Raw genomic sequence first — 18,892 nt, forward strand, 5'->3', positions numbered from 1 at the left:
TACGGAAAGCGGCGAGTTTGCATTTAGCTGGATGTTTGCAACCCGCTCTTCTTACGTTCTGGCATTCAGGGCATTCGCAGAGGTCCCCGCCCCAGGTTGGTGATTGTTGTGGCGGACTCGATCCACAGGTCGAGCGTGTGGATTGTAAAAGGTCAGCGACTGTAATGACATCGTGGTTATTTCGTAGACAGTCACTGACTTGCGTATTGTTTAGCCTGCGGAGAGCTTTTGTCGCTCCTATGTGATACCACGTTGGGAGCTGTTTTTTGAGTGATGCGTCGACCTTGAGCGCCTCCAAGTGAGCCCCGTATTTCTTTGCAGTCGACATCATGTTTTTAATGTACTGTGGTAAGCCTGTTTTTCCATTTTGCGCAGGTTTCCAGCTCTGTAAGAACGTGTTCATTTGCGCTTTAGGACGGATTTCGCCGGCATCCTTTGTGACGTGTTTGTTTATTATGGCATCCACTGCGAAGGCCCACGTTGGCCGTGAGGTGCCTATGTTAAGGTAGCGTTTTAGCCACATCAAGTTTATCGCTTCATTTCTAGACTCGATATCTAGTAATCCTAGGCCTCCTTCTTTAATGGGACGGTGTAAAGTTGCAAGATTTATTGGGGGGACACCATCTGTTCCCCACATAAAGGTCCGTATCATTTTTATCAGTTCAGTCTCCACTGACTTGGGCATCCCCTGTACCATCGTTAGGTATTGTGATATACCTCCGGGTCCCATCTGGACAATATGTCGTTTTCCAATCATGGACGGTCGGCATTTTCCCCATCTCTCGAGAAAAAGACTGATCTTCGTTAGGGCTGGTGTCCATACTCCGACCTGATCGACATGGTTCCCGATCCATGCTCCTAGGACCCGGATCGGTTCACCGTCGCATGCGATTCGTATGTGTTGTGGGATTGTGTCTGCCGTTTGCTTACTCGGGTCTAGGGATCTCGTGTTGATTACAGCGGTCCTGTACTGTTCTGATCCCACTGGTACTATTTCAGTTTTGTTGTCGTTGAATTTTGCTCGCGACGCGGTGCACCATAATGTGAGGATTCTCCAAAGTTCTGCCCAGCTGTCATGTTTTGACAAGAAAGTAGAGGTGTCATCCGCGAAGAGTTTGGTTATTAGTCTGTCTGCCGCACCGGGGACCTGGAAGCCTCGGAGAGTGGAGCGGCGTAACACCGTTGCTAATGGTTCAATAGCCATATCAAATAGTAGGCAAGAGAGGGGGTCACCTTGTCGGACACCTCGTATTACGTCGAAGAAAGTACTCGTTTCACCATTCACGATGGCTTTAGTGCGGGCATGTTTGTACAGTGCTCTGATTTTTGCGATGAAGTGTTTCGGTATGTGGTACATTTCTAGAGTACGCCACAGGTATGTGTGATCTATCTTATCATACGCTTTTTCTTGGTCTAGGGCAATTATTACCCCGTCTTCTTCCAGTGTCTCCGCGTAGTCCACTAGGACACGGCACGTCTGGGTTTGATCCTCAATGTGTCTTCCCGGGACAAAACCGGCTTGGTCCGTATGGATTAGTTTCCCGGCGACTTGTCCTAGTCTTGAGGTAAGCACTCTTGTATATATCTTGTAGTCCGTGTTTAGGAGGGTGATTGGCCTGTAATTACTGATATCGCGGCGGTCTCCCTTTTTGTAGAGTGGGCAGAGCCATCCATCGGCGAATCCGTGTGCGGGGTCTACGCCATATGATTCGATGTCGCCAAAGACTATGTGTAGGTATTCAAGGCTGTTGAAGTTATCTTGGCTGTTGTCCTGTGCATATGCAGACCAAAACTCGTACGGGATGCCGTCCAATCCCGTTGCCCGACCCGTTTGGGCGCGGCGTAGTGCGTCCTTTATTTCACTCTTATCTATGTCGGACGCTAGGGTCTCGAGGTCAGCGTAATCTAGATCCGAGTGTAAGCCGCTCAATACAGAGTTCATGGCGGCGTTCTGTTCGTCTATGGAGAAGCCGGGGGCATCTAGATGTTGTATGTTTTCATGGTATGTTCTGGTAAGTTCGGCCATTTTGTCCGACCTACACTCGTAGGATGGTGGTGACGAGTTGGGCAGTTTTAGTTGATACATCAGGTCCCGGGGTTTTCTTTCTCGATTTATTGCAGACCAGTACTTGGTGACGCGTTCCGCGTTCAACACATACCTCGCGGTGGTGGTGAGTTTGGCTGTAGCGTGTCGTTTGCGCTCCAGTTCCAGAACCCTGTTATGGATGATTGCGGAGTCCCCTTGCAACGTCGTGGAGGTAGGGTAGTCGGGGCGACTTTCTATGTCTTTCAGGTGTCTTGAGAGTCTATCAATCTCAGCTTTCAGTTTAGGAACTTTCTTTCTAAGAGTTTTACGTGCCAGTTCACGTACGTCGCTTTTGAAGCGTGAGTGAAGGAGTTGCACAGGGCTCGGGAAGCTCCCGCTTTCGAGGTGCGTAATTGACTTCATCTTGTTTATCGTGGCTTTGCCGAGTTCGGCGGCGGCCTTTTTGAATTGATCGTCTTCTAGGAGGTGTGGTGGGAGAGTCCATCTTCCCGGTCCGATGTATGGTGCGGATTTGGTGCTTAGTAGGGCGCTGACTAGGCGATGGTCAGTGTGCACTCCCGTCGTCGATATCGACCATGTCTGGGATGACATGATTAGCTCATTTGTCGTGTAGATCCTATCTATTCGGGAGCGGGATGAACAACCCCGTTGCGGGAAGGAGAAATCAGTCTTTGTGGGCTCAGATAGCCGCCATCCATCGAAGAGGTTGAACATTCGGAGTAAGTCTCTCAGGTTTTGGACTGCAGTGGGTAGATCCTCTTTTGCCGGGATTCTATCAATCGCTTCCTCTACTATGTTAAAATCGCCCATGAGTATGTCGGGCTTTTTATACTTCCTGTTTTCTGCCATATGTAGCAGGTTCTGCCAGAAGGCCGCATTTTCGTTCGGCGGGTTTGGGGCGTAGACATTCATAATCGTGAGGTATCTGTCGCCATGCCAGTGCAGTCGAAGGGTTGTGGCTCTTCCTGGGATGATTTCTGTGAACTGGATGTTTGCAACATCGACCAGTTCACGGTTCAGTATGGTAGCTACGCCTTGGGAGGCCGTTGCAGAGGTTGAGCTGGAGTTGTATATCGTAATCCTCCTGCCGTAGACGTTTTCAATGTTCTTTATATCGGTTTCGTTCAGATGTGTTTCTTGTAAGCACAGGATACCGATCTTTGTCTCGTGGAGAAGTTGGTTTATTTCATTCCATTTTCGGTTCGTGGGTCCTGTCGAGCCTCCTCTGCCATTTATATTTAGCGAGCATACATGGATGCCTGCTCTTGTTTTCCTTCCGGAAAAGTGTGTTGGTGCTTGCGTTGCCGGTGCGGCGGGCATCGCCCGATGGTTCCTGCCCCTAGGTCGTTGTCCAGCTGCCGGCTGTACTGGCAAGAGCGGAGGGGCAACCCCGTCTCCGGGTTCCTCCACCTGTTCATCGAGGCCAGCGTGGGCGGGGGACGCGTTGATCTCTCTCTGATGGAGGAGAGATGTGCCAAAAGTCGTAAAATCGTCCGTATGGTTTGTTAATGCTGTTGTTATATTCACCGTTGCGTTACACATTCCAGCTACAACGATCCGCCGGGTGCGGGGAACGCTCCTGGTTCCCTCAGGAGACATGCTGCGTCATGCGGCTTCAGCTTCTCAGCTCGGGGCAAGTCTAGGAGTGCCCGCTTGCTGTGGGTCAAACGGAATCCGGGTCTGGGGCTTTCCTGTCCCGCGTTAGCGGTCAGTAAGTGTGGGCTCCTTTCCCGGGAGCCGTGTTGGTTAGTATAGGTTGGAAGGTACTCGAGATACTGTTTTCATCGAAGGTGTGTAATTTGATGTGTTTGTAGTCCATGTTTACAAGGTCTCTTTGAGTCGTCATCATTTTCAAGTAGAAGCACGTATAAAGATGTATTTCCGGGATGTGAATACTTGGTACGAGGAGAGTGAATACATCAAAGACAGTCGCGTATACAGTAGAGTCCGACTAGTTGATTCCGCTACCTGTGCGACGTCCGCGAGAACCGTTTCCATGAGCTCTGCCACCTCGTCCTCCTCGGCCACCGCGACCGCCGCGACCGCCGCGTCCTCGTTGCTCATTACCTTGCCCTCGTCGGTCTCTGGTAAGTGCTTCACGTGCTTCGGCTATAGATGGTCCGTGCCATCCGGGCGTAGAGGGTAGGGTGCAAGCTGCAGTAGGGTGGTCGGAGGAGTGACAGTACATACACCAGAAGCATTCCCTGATAAGTTCCGGCGGGCCAGCGTACGCTCCACCATAGACGTGCTCGCGCACACGCTCGCGGAAATCGATCCATGCAGCTGCGTCCGCGGTTGGGGATTCGACGTACAAGAGCGCTACGGGCTCCTCGTCCTGGCCGTCGCGTAGGTTGATCAGTCTGACGCGTATGGACTGCAGGATCAGCCTGCGAGCGTCGTCGACCGACATGTGGCGCCATCGACCGCCGGATCGGATGTCGGCCTCTATGAGGGACGTGACTGTCGGCGCGAGGTCCTCCGATTCGAAACCGTCGCGGAAACCGTCTGCAACACCTAGTTCGTCGTACGCTAGACGACCTGGGTTACGCCATCCACCCATAAACGTAGGTGGTTCATGGGGAGCGGGGATAGCGCCGATCGTACCTTCTGTCGTGGAGATCCATTGGTCACGGATGATCGCGTCGCGCTGTTGGACGGTGATGTTGGTCATGCGATAGAAGGTGGGGAAGGCGTTTGGACCAGGTTGAGGGTTCGCGGCGATAGGCTGGGTGATCAAAGCGTCCCGGACATCGTAGATCCTCCTAACGATGTTATGCGCCGTAGTGATACGTCCGTGGTTGCCCGGGTCGTGCGCGCTGCGGCCTACGAAGTGGAGGAGGAGACAAGGGTTGGGGTCCGTGGTCCATAACCCGAGTTGAGTCTGTTCTACGTTGGCGTACGGCCAGAAAAAGTCGTCACCCTGTATTTGCAGCCAGCCGCCAGGTGGGGCGCGCGTCATGCCTCCTAGGCCAGCGAGTCCTAGCGGTTGTGCGAGCGGTGCGATAGGTCCAGCAGGGAACACTGGGCCAGCAGGGAAGGCGGGACCAGCAGGGAGGGGTCCAGCCGGGAAATTTACTACGACAGGGGGGGAAGGAATGATGGGAGCAGGATGGGCTACGGGATCATACGGGAAATTCGGGAAAGGCCCTGGGGCGTAGTGGACTGGGTTCGCATGGAAGAACGGAGGAGGTGTGAAAGGAGGAGCAGGGCGCAAGTCCGAGGCGTCCGCGTTAGCGTGCGAGGAGAATGAGGGCCCGGCCGTCGCGTTCCTTTGCGGGGCTTTTCCTTTGTTTGTCCACAGAGTAGCAGGACGAGCGTCACGTACGTGCGAGGCAAAGAGGCCAGGCGTCAAGGCATCAGCAATTTGCGCAATTTCTGAAGCTCTGAGTACCTGACAGTGGTCACTCAGACAGCCAGCCAAGTCAGTAGACTTCAAAGCTGCAGATGTCTCACTATACCAGACAGGTTCAGACAGGCTCAGATAGCATCAGACGCAGCAGTAGAAAGGCTAGTAGATACATTCATGGGAATGATAATCTCCGTACTTATTAACATAGAAGGACTCGAAAGCATCAAGAGTATACGAAAAATGAAAATTGATGGGCATCGAGGTGTCCCCATACACCGGAGTAAGATGAACTGCACGAAAAATACTATCTAGATGTACTATAGACGAGGCTTGTTGTCCATCATCTGCATCTACCTCGGGCTGAACAACATACATACTGGTCACTTCGCTAGGATCGTCGGATACTTTCTCGAACCAATCTATCAAAGCACACGGGTAGGGGATACCAGCATGAGTTAGTATCATAAGGCCCATAACCCGACCAACCTCCATTCCTTTCATGCCAGGTTCGGCTTCGTCAACATTGATGAGGACTGTATCGAAGCGAGGATGGCCGCGCCAAGACGGGTTGGCACGTATGAGCTCCCGATGCATGCCACCATCGCCGGAGAGTTCGCTCGGTGCATAGAACTTCGCGATCGCTGACCGGTAGACAGCAATCTTGCCGAGAAACTGCGGGCATTGCGCTACATCGACCATGCTTGAGTCGATCTCGTCGGTCGCGATGAGCTGGTCAAAAAGGAATCGGCGGATCAGGGCTAGGAGATCAGGCTGATCATACTCGGCAGCGAGGTCCTCGACACGACGCATGTAGACTATGGAACCACTTAGCAACTCGGACACAATGGGCAGGAGACTAAGATAACAGACATCGACTTACCTTGTCGCTTCGGAAGCTCGACCACGCCCTGTCCATCGTACCCATTCTCGTCCATGACCTCGTCTTCTGGCTCGTCAAGCTCGTCCTCAACGAACTCGGCTTCGGTGATGAGTGGTCCGAGGTTCATCGCGTCCGCAAGAACATCACCGTCGAGCATATGGTGACTCGTGAAGTATGAGCGCGCCGCGCCGAGCTTGTCAAGGCGCTGATTAGTTCGGAGCATTTCCGGTAATGGATTGTTCTTGCTGGAGCTTCGCCACGGCTTCTTGACGGCGCGGATATGTTTCGATTCCGTGATCGACGAGCAGACGCCGTTTGGAGAACCGAAAAGTCGTATGCCCGTGATGTAATGAACGAGAGCGTGTTGTCGTGGGAGTGAAAAGCCCTCAGGGCGGATACCAATGTCCTCGAAGATAGCGCGGTGTCTGTGGAAACGATTGAGCGCATCCTCCATCGCTGCGAGTGAGTTGTCATCATGAGCGGATCGCCGCGCCAAGTAGCAAAAGTCGAGGTATGCAGCGAAGCAGCGCACAATGCCGTCTGGCACGTGCCCTTCAATTGCGGGGAGGTAAACCTGTAATCGGATCAATAGATAAATCTGTGCTCAACCGGTGATTCGAGCACGAGGACACCACTCTCACCTTCATTAGAGCCTTTGAATCATTTCCCGTCCACTGTTTGAAGTTCCTCCCTTCCGGAAACCGTCGAAGACCAGGAAATTGCGGTGCAGCAGCTATCCTTTGACAAGAAATCAGCAAATATCGAAGCTGACGCCAAACTCGATAATTCACCTGCGATCTATGTCGTCCATTCGGCGGCGAGCTTCCGCCTTCGGATGGACAAGATAGAGGTACTTCTCGACCCACTCGACGAGGTGATCTTTGAATGTACCTTTGATCAGTTGATGCAGAAGGTCGGGCGTGAGAAGTTCGTGTATGTCGGCGCGGGGGAAATGCATTGTGAAAGGCTTGAAACATAACAGCAAGTGGTCAGCGCAGCCACAGAGATGTTCCGTGATGCGAACGTACGATCACATTGACGTCGAAGCCCCATGTACGCCAGATAGTCTCGGTGTCGAAGTTGTCGACCAAATGTTCGGTATGTTCCGGGCAGCGAGGATCTCCCCCGCCTCTGTGTAGATCTTCGGGAGGTAGAAGACATCTGTGGAATAGTCAGTATTAGTTTACGAGAGACGGAAATATGCGTACTTCGGGCACCACCCACTGACTATGCCCGACAGAACAACCTGCTCCGGATAGTCAGCAATGAAGGGGCCCAGCTCGTATATGACCCGTCGGAAGTATCCGTCAGGGCAGCGGACGACGTCGTGTGTCTCCATGTAGGGCCGCAGAGGCGACAGGATGTGTGCAATAGATGCATGATATATCTGTTTTCGGAACGTCCGGAACTCGTCAGTCTCGACCTCGCCTCGCGAAGCTGCAGTATAATTAGTATCTTTGTGTGTCTGCTGTGCCAAAGGAAGACTGATCTCGATGACATACCTTTGGGTATTGCTAAGAATGCGATCGGGATGATCGCGTCCTTGTGGGCGCGACGCACAGGATTATGCACGTTGCCTATTGACATATACAAGGGATGGAATTCTTGATGACCAGTACCGACTGAGACGGTCGTCTTATCGGCACCGAGGAGGACCGGCGCGAGCATTGACCCATGCGTTTGCGGATCTTGTGCGACCTTCGTCTGTGAAGTTGCAACTGAGTTGACGAAAGGCGTGCAGAAATGCATCTCGTACCGCCTGTTTGTACGCATACTGCCCCGACATGACGTTCGAGAAGCGCGTAACACCAGGTACCGGATACTCCTGGTACGGCGTTGTGTCGAACTTGCCGTCGTACTCTTCATTTCCGATCATGTTGTGGGCGACCTGGCGGGCATTGCGACAGTGGACGGTGTAGTCGGCCTGCTTCCAAGAAGGTGAATCCTCGTCAATTGGCCCTGTATAGCGAACAGAAAATGATTCCCACGGCGCGTCTCCATACTGGATGGCATCTATCGTTTCATACAGCTGCTCCGCATTCTCGAAAGGTGGGTCGCCACCGCCTTGACTAACGTTGTATGCTGCTAGAGTCCTCATCAGATCGTTAATGTTACCCTGCGATACCTGCATCTTCTTGAAGATGAGCTCCGCGAACTGGAACGCGGCTCGATTCTCGAACGGCGCATAAGACTCGACTGGTTCTCGTGCAGGAGGAGGCGCGTCGCGAGGGAGGAAGTTGCCGTCTTCATCGCAAGGTCGACCTGTTGAAGTCAGCGAGATGCACCAGAGCCGGTCTAAGATGCTTACCATTGAGGTGAGGATGATAGCGAAACACAGACTCTGGTGCTGCAAGTCTTGGCTGTCGATGTTGACGAGAATTGTGGGTTGCAAGTCCACGTCGAATTGGAAAGGATTTATTGCAGATGGTGCACCAGTAAGCGTGAGGTTGGGGCATGATGGTGAACGGTCGACGTAGTAGATTGGGACGGAGATAGTAGTGTCTCGTACAAAGCCGCGAGCGTAAGTAACAGGAGCAAATAGGGAGCAAATACCTTGGTGCATGTGCCTTCGCTTACACACGTCCGTCTCACACTCGTGGCACCTCCAAACCCGGATCCAGCTCTTCCACCGCTCGCCCTTTCCTAATCATCCTCTGCACCTCGGCTGGCCGTGTCGACAGTCTGACTCGGAGTCCCGGACGAGGACTCAGACTCGTCAGCTGTCAGGGCTCCAGTGATGTCTGCCTCTGCGTCAGCCCGGGCATCTCGGTCACGAAAGGGTAAAGGTCGCGAACCTGCTGGTACTCCCATGGTGACATCGACTTCCGGGGCCGAGTCACTAGCCCAGGTTGGGTCTGACGATCCCGGCGCACCGACACGCCGGTATAGCACCCGTTCGACTAATGATCTACATCCTGGTCGTTCTGCAGGAGTGAATAAACGCACACATGCAGAGGTGAAGGAGGACGCACGCAAGAAACAGCTCGAGAGGGCGGCTGATCTTGCACGCAGGGAAGCCGAACTCGAGGAGAGGGAGCTTGCCTTAGAGAATCGAACGCAGAAGCAGGCCGTATTCGAAGGGAAGTTGAAGGCGCGTCGAGAGGAAGAGACCATGGAGAAGCTGCTTGCAGACGAAGACGCTATGGCGGACGAAGACGTTATCCCGGACGAAGAAGTCCCGGGCGAAGACACCATCGTGGACGAAGATGTTATTGCGGACGAAGGCGCTATTGCGGACGAGGGTGCGATTGCGGATGAGGGTGCGATTGCGGACGAAGATGCAGTTGCAGATGAAGACGTGGTTGCGGACGAAGATGCAGTTGGGGATGAAGATGCAGTTGCGAGCGAAGATGCAGTTGGGGACGAAGGTGCAGTTGCGAACGAAGATGCAGGTGAGTGTCCTGGCTTGGTGCGTTGAATGGGAGCACTCACCAGCCTTGGTCCGTGAAGACGGAGACATAGACATGCAAGTTCAGTCGGACTTCAAAGACGAAGACGACGAGGACTATAAGGAATCGAGTGAGCGTGGTGATGACGAGAGCTCGGAGCAGTTGCAGAGCTCCGACGGCGACGACTCCGAGTCGGATGATGAGGTTGAGATTGGTACAAAGAGGAAGGCGAGGAGCACGTCGAAGAAGGTGAGTCGTGACAATCCTGTCTTGTCTTGGAGACACGCGCCTGGCAGAGAGCTGATGTGATATCGTTCGAGGATCAGTCCGGGACCAAGAAGAGGAAGTCGCAGAAGGACCTCAGGCAGGAGCTCTTGGCCGAGGTGGAGAGTGCGAAAAGGATGCAGCGCGCGCAGACGACAGTGAGCTCGGAGTCGGACGCACGGTACGCACACTTCCGTGAGATAAGATCAGATGGCGATCTAATGTGTACCTCAAGCGCCTTGGCCTCGACCTCCACAAAGCCGCGTTCTCAACCTCGCTCGACAGCGTCGAAACCGACATCCAAACCGACAGCTACGAAGAAGTCTACGAGTACGAAGAAGTCTACGACCACGAAGCAATCCACAAGCACGAAGAAATCCAGTAACGTTTCTAAGAAGAGCTCGGCGCCGCCGTCTACTATCTCACTCGACCTCAACATGGGTCTAAAGGCGGACTGGAAAGCTGCTGTCGCGCATCGTTCGCAAACCCCATCTCGGCCTCAGGCGAAGGCACTCTCCGTGGCTGCAAAGTCCGCATCGCCTGCGACCTCTAGCCAGGCAAGTACACCGACTCCGAAGCACTCCGCGGCTGCTCATCGTGCGGGCAACACGAAGCGCATGAAACGTCAACGCTCGCTAGAGCTCATTGGCGGCTTCGTCGATGACGATGTCACTGTCAGCTTCGGGTCTGCGAAACGCGGATACACTCAAATGGCTGAGGTAGTGAAGAAGGAGGGCTCCGACAACGAGGGCAAGCATTCGACCAGTGCAAAGAAGAAGCGCCGCGCGAAGACCACCGTTTCCGACGAGAAGTCACTCTCAGTTCACTCCTTACCTGCCTTCATACAACCTCACTGGAAGTCGACCTTCGTTCCAACGATGATCCAACTCATTGGTCAAGCCGAGATGCCATGGGCGTACGCAAGCGGCAAGAATTCGGCTGAGGACAACCTCCTCGTCGATCTTGTGCAACGTTTGGTGAGTGCGTTCTGGCCAGAAGAGGGCTACGAGGTCGACGGCTCCGATAAGATCTATCGGATTGTGAGTACAGATCATCACTGCCAGTGAGAGCTCGCCTGCTAATGAAATGCACAGGCGCGGCAGGCGGTCAATGACTGGCGCGCGCGTTTCGCTTCTCGCATCAAGACATTCATCAGGAACGAGCTGAAGAAACGGGGGTCCAAGGCGAACATAAGAGTGTTCGTCAAGGCGGCACTGGTGAAAAGCAACGGCGCGGCATTCTGGGCCGAGTACAGTGCAGAAGTGAGTCATTTTAGGTGTCTTGTTCAGGCTCGTGTCTGACTGCAAATTTAGGACGAATGTGCTACAGGAGCACTCCAGTCAGCATACGTCCTCAAATCATTTGCAACACATCTCGCCGCAATCCAGGGAAGTCGTCTCAAGGCTTCTGATACCCAGCCCGCGCGCGGCGCTCTTTCACTCGCGGCTACTGCAGTACGAGTCGCCCAAGTATCAGTCTCGAGTTATCACTGACGGAAATAACTCCCAGGTGCAGTACGTATTTACCGCGTGGCAGCACGGGACTTTCGACGGAACAATCGCATTCAGCGGCGATAACTACCGTGGCATTACGACTTTCTGGCGTGACAAATCCGTCGACAAGATCATTGCCCGTGGTCGGTACAACAAGTACGTCGACATGGCTGATAAGTACATGGAAGCTGGATGGGCACCCCGTGTTGTCGACGATGAAGACAATGTTACCGTCTGCGATCCAAGCAGCCCGGTACAGTCTGATCGTGAGGAGGGTGGGTTCGATTGACTTGTATCTCAGGCTAGTATAATACACTGTACACGTGCACTCCATATACACATACATTCGGCCGAGTACTTCTCTCTCAACAGCGAGACTGGTAGTATATGATATCTTTAGGTATTCAACTACCAGCTGTCTCGACTTGAATACATGCATTATCTGACGACTGATCCCTGTTGTACTGGATGAACTGAGCATGTCTGGAAAGCTGGTAAGTTCTGATGCATCTGAAAATGTCTGTCTGACGACGAATTCCACGAATTTTGCGAGGTCATGAGGACTGACCATTTGAGAGCAACTGATGCAATCTGGATAATTCTGAAGGGTTCTGAAGTCCCTGATAGGGCCGTCAGACACTTTGCATGTTTTCCTGATGGGGATCGCCTTGCCTGACGGCGAAAGCGTTCGCGCCGGCGCCGATGTCGATCGCTGCAGACGGCTCTCGGGAGAGCGGCATGCCAACCGGGACTTTGTTCGCAAAGCGCGGAGAGGCAGCGGGGGTGTACAAGTCTTTTGGAGGTAAGAGAGCCATCAGGGTTTTAGACAAGTTGCGAGATTCTCGTGCAGGCTTACCCTCGATGTTGCCTCCAGCGAAATCATCTCTGACCAAGACGTACGGGTTATCCTCTTGGGGCGCCTGCTCCTCTAGGTACCGTCTAACCATGTAGGAAGTCCCTGGTGCGTGGCGGATACGCGGCGGAGTTCCAGGGGCGCCAGCTTCTTGCAGGCATCCGGGCGCAGCGAAAACGGGTTGAGGGCGGTACTCGTCAGCGGTGTAGGAGGGGTGTAGTCCATAAAACATACGGATTTGTGCAGTGGAAAGCTCTATCTCATCTCCTTCTACCATGACCTCGTCTCCCATTTCTACGTCGGAGGTCGTCAAGGCCGGTGGGTCGCCGTCAGCACTCGGGGACGACGGTATGATGATGACTTGGTCGCGTTGGGTGGGATCTCCTGCCGGCGAAAAGGGGGCATCCGTGTCCTGGATACGGGGGACGGTTCCAGTCTGTGCGTTAGTGCCGTCGACGTCCGTGGAGACCCTGCGGCGCTTGCGCGCGTCGCTCACGATACGCGTCACGGTCGGTAGCTGTTCGGTGCTCGCAGACGCAGGGACGGCGGAGTCGGTAGCTGTGGTGGTGGGTCGTCCTTCGCCGATTGTCGTGGTCAGCTTACTGGTCACCGCGGCATTCTTCTTGGCTCTCTGTTTCTTGGCCTTCTGCTTGGAGGCCGACAGCTTCTTGCCAGATCGCGTACGGGAGGCGTCTAGGACGACCTCCACTTCCTCGGCTGTGGATGGGAGTTAGGGCCGTCGCAATGTATTCGTCCGCGAGCTTACTTTTTACGACTGTCGCGTTTGCGGCGACCGTGCCGTCGGTAGCCGTGTCTGCTACGGCCGGGGTCGCGGTGACTTCTTTTTCGCCTTGCTTCATTGCCGCGGCCCCATCTTCGGCGGGCTGCGTGATAGCCTTGGTGGCGGTTCCGGTCTCGGTAGCGTCGTGGGCAGCGGGCGGGACTTGGGCTGCGATCGACGGCGTAGTCGAAGGAGGTCGTGCCACCACTGCCGCGTAGGAGAGACCGGTGCGTCCGACGGGCGAGACGGCGCGAGGCGAGACCCAAGGGTTGCCGGCTGGAGAGGCGGTAGGGCTCGCACCGGTAACGCGCGAGGGAGGGGAACAGGAGGGGAGAGATGCCTGGCGACGCGGCGAGCTGGTCCTGACGAGACGCGGAGGCGAGCTGGTCCCATCGTTGACGGAGGATGGTTTGTTCTGGATCATGCTGGGCGAGATAGTACGAAAATCGAGTTATCTAATTGGTGAGGAGAGCGCAGCCTCAGTGGCCCTTTTATCCTCATGGCCTTTGATGATGTAAGGCTGTCGATGGGATTGCTGCTGTGGGCTGTGCATTACCGTTCCCGGGTCCATTCTGATGTTCTGAGACCGTTATGTCGCTAATTCGGTCATCGTATATTGGATTTGCGTCGGTGCATTCACGCGCCTGTCAGTGGTGTACGACATAGTGCGAGAGGCGGTGTGTGGCCGGGCTCGTTCAGGGATCCAGCATGTCGACAATGCGGGAGGGCTGCGGGCGTGTATTCTTGTTTCCTACTCTGCTGGCATTAGCTTCGTCGCGGGCGAAATTGCTGAGATTTGGTAAAGCGGGCTAGTGAGCGTGGGGCGGGAGGAATGCTCCAGTTTGGGAGGATGCTTGCGTTTACGAGGTCGGGCCTTCCCTGCCTGCAGCGCTTTAGCGCTGGTTAGTTGAATTTGCAAAAAGCTTTGACAGACGTCCCGGAATGGATGCGGCTTCTTGCCTGCGGGGATTGTGGGGCCTGCGTGTTGTTGGCGTCCCACGTCCAGTGCTTCCCTGTCAAGATTTAGTGCACGTTGCTGTTCGGCTAATTCCTGGAGATTGCTGTGTCGAGACCGTTTGATCTAAGAAATGCGAAATTCGCGGACCTAGAATTGTCTCCGCGAGGTTTTCGGCACTTATGAATGGACTCAGCTTTGGTTCGGTTTGTGGCGAACTCTCTGCGTGCAGCGTAAGCGTGCCTATAGTTTCGTGTGCGAGTCCGCACATTCGTCTACGTTACTTGCTTCGGGCGTTACGGGTAGCGCTCGCTGTGTCATGAATTCAGGAAAACAGTTTCATCGACTGCTGCGGTAACGGTTCCTGGTTGCGCGTGGGTTTTACGACTAGAGTGGGAGGGGAGCGCCCTACGTAGCTTATGATCGACCGGCAGCAGTAACGTACGGTGGGCGGGAGTTTCGGCGGCGACGATCGAGGCTACGGCAATGATTCCCCGGCATGTATCTATAATCTACCATTCTTCGTTGTGTTCAGAATCCCGATTCGTCTTCTTCGTCTGAGTCGAACTCGTACGGACTCTCCTTACTTTCTTGGAGGAGGGCGTTCGACGCGAGGGACGCGTGGGGTAGAGGGAGTGGTGATAGCAGGTGGTATAAGGTTGTGTGATTGGCTTTTTCTCGGCCCGTGAGTCTGGACCATGAGGTCGGTACTCTGATTCTGCAGATTCCCGGTGACCCCGTGATAGACCACGTGATCCAGTGCCTTCTCAGCTCGGTGACTGCCGCGATTCGGCCTGGGCCGGATCGCGTGCCTTCGGCAACGAGTATAACCGGTAAGCCTGTCACAATTTGGGAGGACGGGCGTTTCTTCACCGTCCACGTCAAGGCCGAGTTGCATCTCTCCGGGTTTCCATCTACTTCAATCGCCACTGACTCTGGGATGTTGTGTGCGAGACGGAGGATGGGTAGACATCGAATGGGCGATAGGGCGGAGTGATCGTTCAGATCTAGGACTGTGGGGGTCCATGGAACGGGATGTTTCGCCTGTGTTGGCCATTTCAGAGAGTGTTTGTAGCGGCGAGGAGGCTTTGGCGCAGAGCTGGTGGGTGTCATCTTGGGTGCTGGGGACCTCTGTTATTGAAGATGCTCCAGTTTTTATCAGTGGGCTGAGCGTTTACCTGTGGCATGAGGACCGGTTAGAGATCCCCATTTTTACGTTTGTTACAGGGGAAATTGATATGTCATGCTTCTTTAGACGCTCATTTTCTGGTTAGGATGAAGGAAAGGAAAGTGTCACAAGTTGGATCGCATGTGGGGGGTGGTGGCTTTGGGGAGCGGGTCTCCAGTTGTCCGCTCGTTCCAGAACGTTAGTTGCAGGGCTAATTCGGCTGCTGGTGGCAACCTTGTTTAAAGTTGTTGTGCTTGTGGCGTGAACTCTAAATTGGCGCTGTGCCAGGTGTGTTGGCGCCGGGATGGCGACGCAGGGCATTAGAGTGAGAGGCAGCGACAGCGCGACACTGGGGCGGTTTTAGGTAGATTCCTACGTTTCGTAGATACGTGGCTGGGTTACGTGTTGGGTTGGGTACGTGGACACTGAGTGTGTCGTGCGGGAGGGGTGGATGTCCCACTATCCCGACGGATGTCGTTCTTTGACGAGATCCTGGTCAGTGTGCTTAATAGTCACGACTGGCCTTAAAGTGCATGTTCGTTTCACCCTCGAAAGGGTTACTCACCCCCCGGACCACGAGAAGGTCTGCACCGGACTCGTCGACGACGAGCCCTCCCGGGGGTAACTTAGATGGTTGTAACCAATGTACGGTTATAAGTTATAATGCTCAAGGCTCTTGCATGCAGTATCCGTGCGGTCGCTCGATCACGGTAGGCCTGGATCTCAAGCTCGGGGACGTCCTAATCTGGTCCTAATAGTATCCTCGCGTAAATCATGTAAACCAGTGGGACTGAAGTACTCATGTCGGTGCTCCTCTCGATCCTACAACAATGGATCCAGAGTCACACCGATGTATATCCCCGACAACCCAGACACAAGCGATTCTAATCCGTGAACTTGATGCTGAAGCTCTGCATCTATACCAACGTTCAGTCAGTCAGTTAGACGATCCACCCATCCGCCACCCAGGACTCACCGTGATATCGCCTCCACGATAGCTCCCCCTCTTCTTCTTGTTCTTCTCCTTCCTGAACCCCGCACCACGCGTCACGATGAGGTCGCGCGCCGCACGTTCGCCGTAGTCGTTCGCCGCCGCGCCCTGCGCACGCTCACGTCAGTATCGTCCGCCCACACAGGCCAATCTAAACGCACCCTAGACTCGAACGTATTGTCCTTTAGCCTGTCGTCGACGAACGCGACCTCGTCCACCTTGATACGCTGGAAAGGCACATTGCCCTTCCTCGGCTTGCCCTTCCCGTTCCCGTTCCCGTTGCCCGCCTTGTCCTTGTCCTTCTCGTCCCCGTTGGCGGCATGCTGCGTCCCCGCGCTGAAGTCCGCGATGTTGACGGTCGCAGTGACCGCCGCAGAACCGTCCTCCGCCACGCGCTGCTTCTTCGCGGTGCGGACCTGCTTAGGACTGGGAGGCGATGGGGCGGGGGATGAGGAGCTGGACGAACTCGAGCTTGATGATGACGAGTCCGAGTCCGAGTCCGAGTCCGAGTCTGACGATGAGCTGGAGCTCGAGTCCGAGGAGGACACGGCGGGGCTAGGCGCCTTGCGCTTCTCCACTTTTTTCTGAGGCACGGGCGCATCGCTGCTGGAACTGGAGTCGGAATCGGAGTCTGAGTCAGACGAGCTCGAGCTCGAACTTGGGGTGGGCATGGGAGGTTTTGGCTTGGCCATGGGCGTGGGCTTGGGCTTCGCTTTCGCAAGGGGAGTCTTTTTCTTGCGTGCTTCGTCTTCGTCCTCGCTCGAGCTTGAACTTGAGCTTGAGCTCGAACTGCTGCTGGAACTCGAGTCGGAATCAGAGTCAGAACTCGAGTCGTCGCTGTCGTCCGCATCCTTGGCACCCTTCTTCGTAGCAGGCTTCTTCGTCACCGTCTTTGCCTTCCCAGTGGGTGCACCAGGCGAATCTGAATCGCTGCTGCTGCTGCTGTCGTCGTCATCGTCGTCGTCACTTGACATGGTTTTGCTCGTTGGTGGGGACGGGGACTTGGCTGGTTCAAGGACTACAGCTTTTGCCGGCGCAGGGGCCTTGGTTGTCTTCTTCTTGCCAGCTGCTTCCGACTCCGACGCTGAGACGAATGGGGATTAGGTACGCGGGTGAGGTCTGAGACAGGGACGTACAAGAACTTGAACTCGAAGAGGATGAGTCGCTGTCAGAGTCTGAATCGTCGTCGGAGCTCGAGCTAGACGAGTCAGACTCGGACTCGGAGAGAGCTGGAGCGTGCATGAGTACGATATGGGCACGGGTGCGAGAAGTGTGCAGACGTACATTTAGCATCTTTCTTTGCTTTCTTCTGCCTACGACATGTTAGCACAATCATGTAGCTATTTCAGTACAGCGAATACTCACTGAGTAGCCCCCGCTTTCGCCTGAGAAGCCTTCCACTCCGATACAAGCTGCTCCAACTTCGTGTCGAGGCTCCTTTCGGTGTCCAGGTCAACGGTGCCCTTCGCGGCTTTCTTCACCGACTCAGCTGCTTTTGTATGTGACCTTCGCGAGAGGAAGTCATAGATGAGGGCATACGTTACTGCTTCAAGAATGATCAATTCGTCTCCCGAGCATATGTGCCGACAGTACGTACGCAATACATTGATGTCCATGTCCGAGGGCCAAGATGTGGACGGTAGTAGTGTGTGGTATGGGGAGGCCGATGCGAGCAGACGGGGCACCGGGGAGCCAATGAGAGGGCCGGAAGCAGAAATCTGCGATCTGCCACGGGGAGCAAACAGGAGCACACAACGCGATCCCGGGGAGCTCGCGCGGAGGCGCCCAGCGGTGGGCAACGATGCACTCAATAAAAGGCCCAGCTCCCGCCTCCGCCAAATTCGACGGCTCCTCCCTCCGCATTGCCATCGTGCACTCGCGATGGAACAAGACCGTCATCGACGCGCTCGTTGAGGGCACCGTCGCCAAGCTCAGGGAGCAGGGGGTCAAGGAGAGTAACATCCTCCTCCAGTCCGTCCCCGGCAGCTTCGAGTTGCCTCTCGCCTGCCAGAGGTACGTTCCGACATCTCAGCTATCTGTGTGGGACGTTCACCTCCCCTAGGGTGATTGCTGGCTCTCATGTTCAGGCGGGAGCGACTGCAACCGACCTGCTGGGAGGTCTGAACTTCGGGTCCATCTCCTCCCCTCGCCCTGGCTCTCGCGCATCCACTCCTGCCCCGACCATTGCAGGCATGCCCAGCCAGCCTTTCGACGCTGTCATTGCCATTGGTGTCCTCATCAAGGGCTCCACCATGCACTTCGAGTACATCTGCGACAGCGTATCGCACGCGCTCATGCGCGTTCAGCTGGACACGGGTGTGCCGGTCATATTCGGCGTCCTTACGGCCCTCAACGACGATCAGGCCCTGGAGCGAGCGGGCATTGGGCGAGGGGAGAACAAGGGACATAACCATGGCGAGGACTGGGCCGCTGCTGCGGTAGAGATGGCGTCGCACACGAGACGCTGGTCGGAAGGCAAGTTCTGACGCGGACAGTGCTTTTGGAATGTAGACACCGCTTGAGGTTGTGTACGCTGTGTACGACGAACAGAAGAGTAGCAGTAGGCCCGAATGTAAAACACAAGATTTTGCTCGTGACAATCCTGGACTGCGAGGACGACTCAGCTGAGGAGTGAGAGTACGTATTCATACGTACTGCCAGCGTACTGCACGGAGTTGCCATATGACGATTGGTTTGTCCGGCTACTGTCGCCGCTGTGCAG

General features: G+C 54.8%; 4 protein-coding genes across 4 annotated transcripts; 2 read left to right on the top strand and 2 right to left on the bottom strand.

The window, feature by feature from the left end:
* Positions 1-5,555: 5,555 nt before the first annotated feature.
* B0H18DRAFT_875065 (uncharacterized protein) lies at positions 5,556-8,732 on the bottom strand (the record flags this gene model as incomplete). Its single annotated transcript, XM_048040393.1, has 9 exons — positions 5,556-6,154; positions 6,277-6,850; positions 6,918-7,014; positions 7,068-7,243; positions 7,311-7,437; positions 7,485-7,713; positions 7,779-7,974; positions 8,033-8,538; positions 8,585-8,732. 9 exons carry the CDS (start codon positions 8,730-8,732, stop codon positions 5,556-5,558), a joined length of 2,652 nt encoding a protein of 883 aa, XP_047894645.1.
* A 281-nt stretch (positions 8,733-9,013) lies between these two features.
* B0H18DRAFT_954174 (uncharacterized protein) lies at positions 9,014-11,711 on the top strand (the record flags this gene model as incomplete). Its single annotated transcript, XM_048042248.1, has 7 exons — positions 9,014-9,668; positions 9,712-9,914; positions 9,962-10,110; positions 10,165-10,969; positions 11,024-11,191; positions 11,243-11,383; positions 11,439-11,711. The coding sequence occupies 7 exons, from the start codon at positions 9,014-9,016 to the stop codon at positions 11,709-11,711; spliced, it is 2,394 nt and encodes a 797-aa protein (XP_047894646.1).
* Positions 11,712-16,063: 4,352 nt separating this feature from the next.
* B0H18DRAFT_875052 (SRP40, C-terminal domain-containing protein) lies at positions 16,064-16,841 on the bottom strand (the record flags this gene model as incomplete). The annotated part of the gene is made up of 3 exons (XM_048040390.1): positions 16,064-16,096; positions 16,156-16,278; positions 16,332-16,841. The coding sequence occupies 3 exons, from the start codon at positions 16,839-16,841 to the stop codon at positions 16,064-16,066; spliced, it is 666 nt and encodes a 221-aa protein (XP_047894647.1).
* A 1,113-nt stretch (positions 16,842-17,954) lies between these two features.
* Positions 17,955-18,858, top strand: B0H18DRAFT_1001844 (6,7-dimetjyl-8-ribityllumazine synthase). The gene is made up of 2 exons (XM_048028325.1): positions 17,955-18,183; positions 18,233-18,858. Exons 1-2 carry the CDS (start codon positions 17,972-17,974, stop codon positions 18,654-18,656), a joined length of 636 nt encoding a protein of 211 aa, XP_047894648.1. The 5' UTR covers positions 17,955-17,971; the 3' UTR covers positions 18,657-18,858.
* The last annotated feature ends 34 nt before the right edge of the window (positions 18,859-18,892 follow it).

Source organism: Fomitopsis serialis (genome assembly GCF_022376445.1).
Source record: "Fomitopsis serialis strain Sig1Antser10 chromosome Unknown B0H18scaffold_25, whole genome shotgun sequence".
Classification (NCBI taxonomy): Eukaryota; Fungi; Basidiomycota; class Agaricomycetes; order Polyporales; family Fomitopsidaceae; genus Fomitopsis; species Fomitopsis serialis.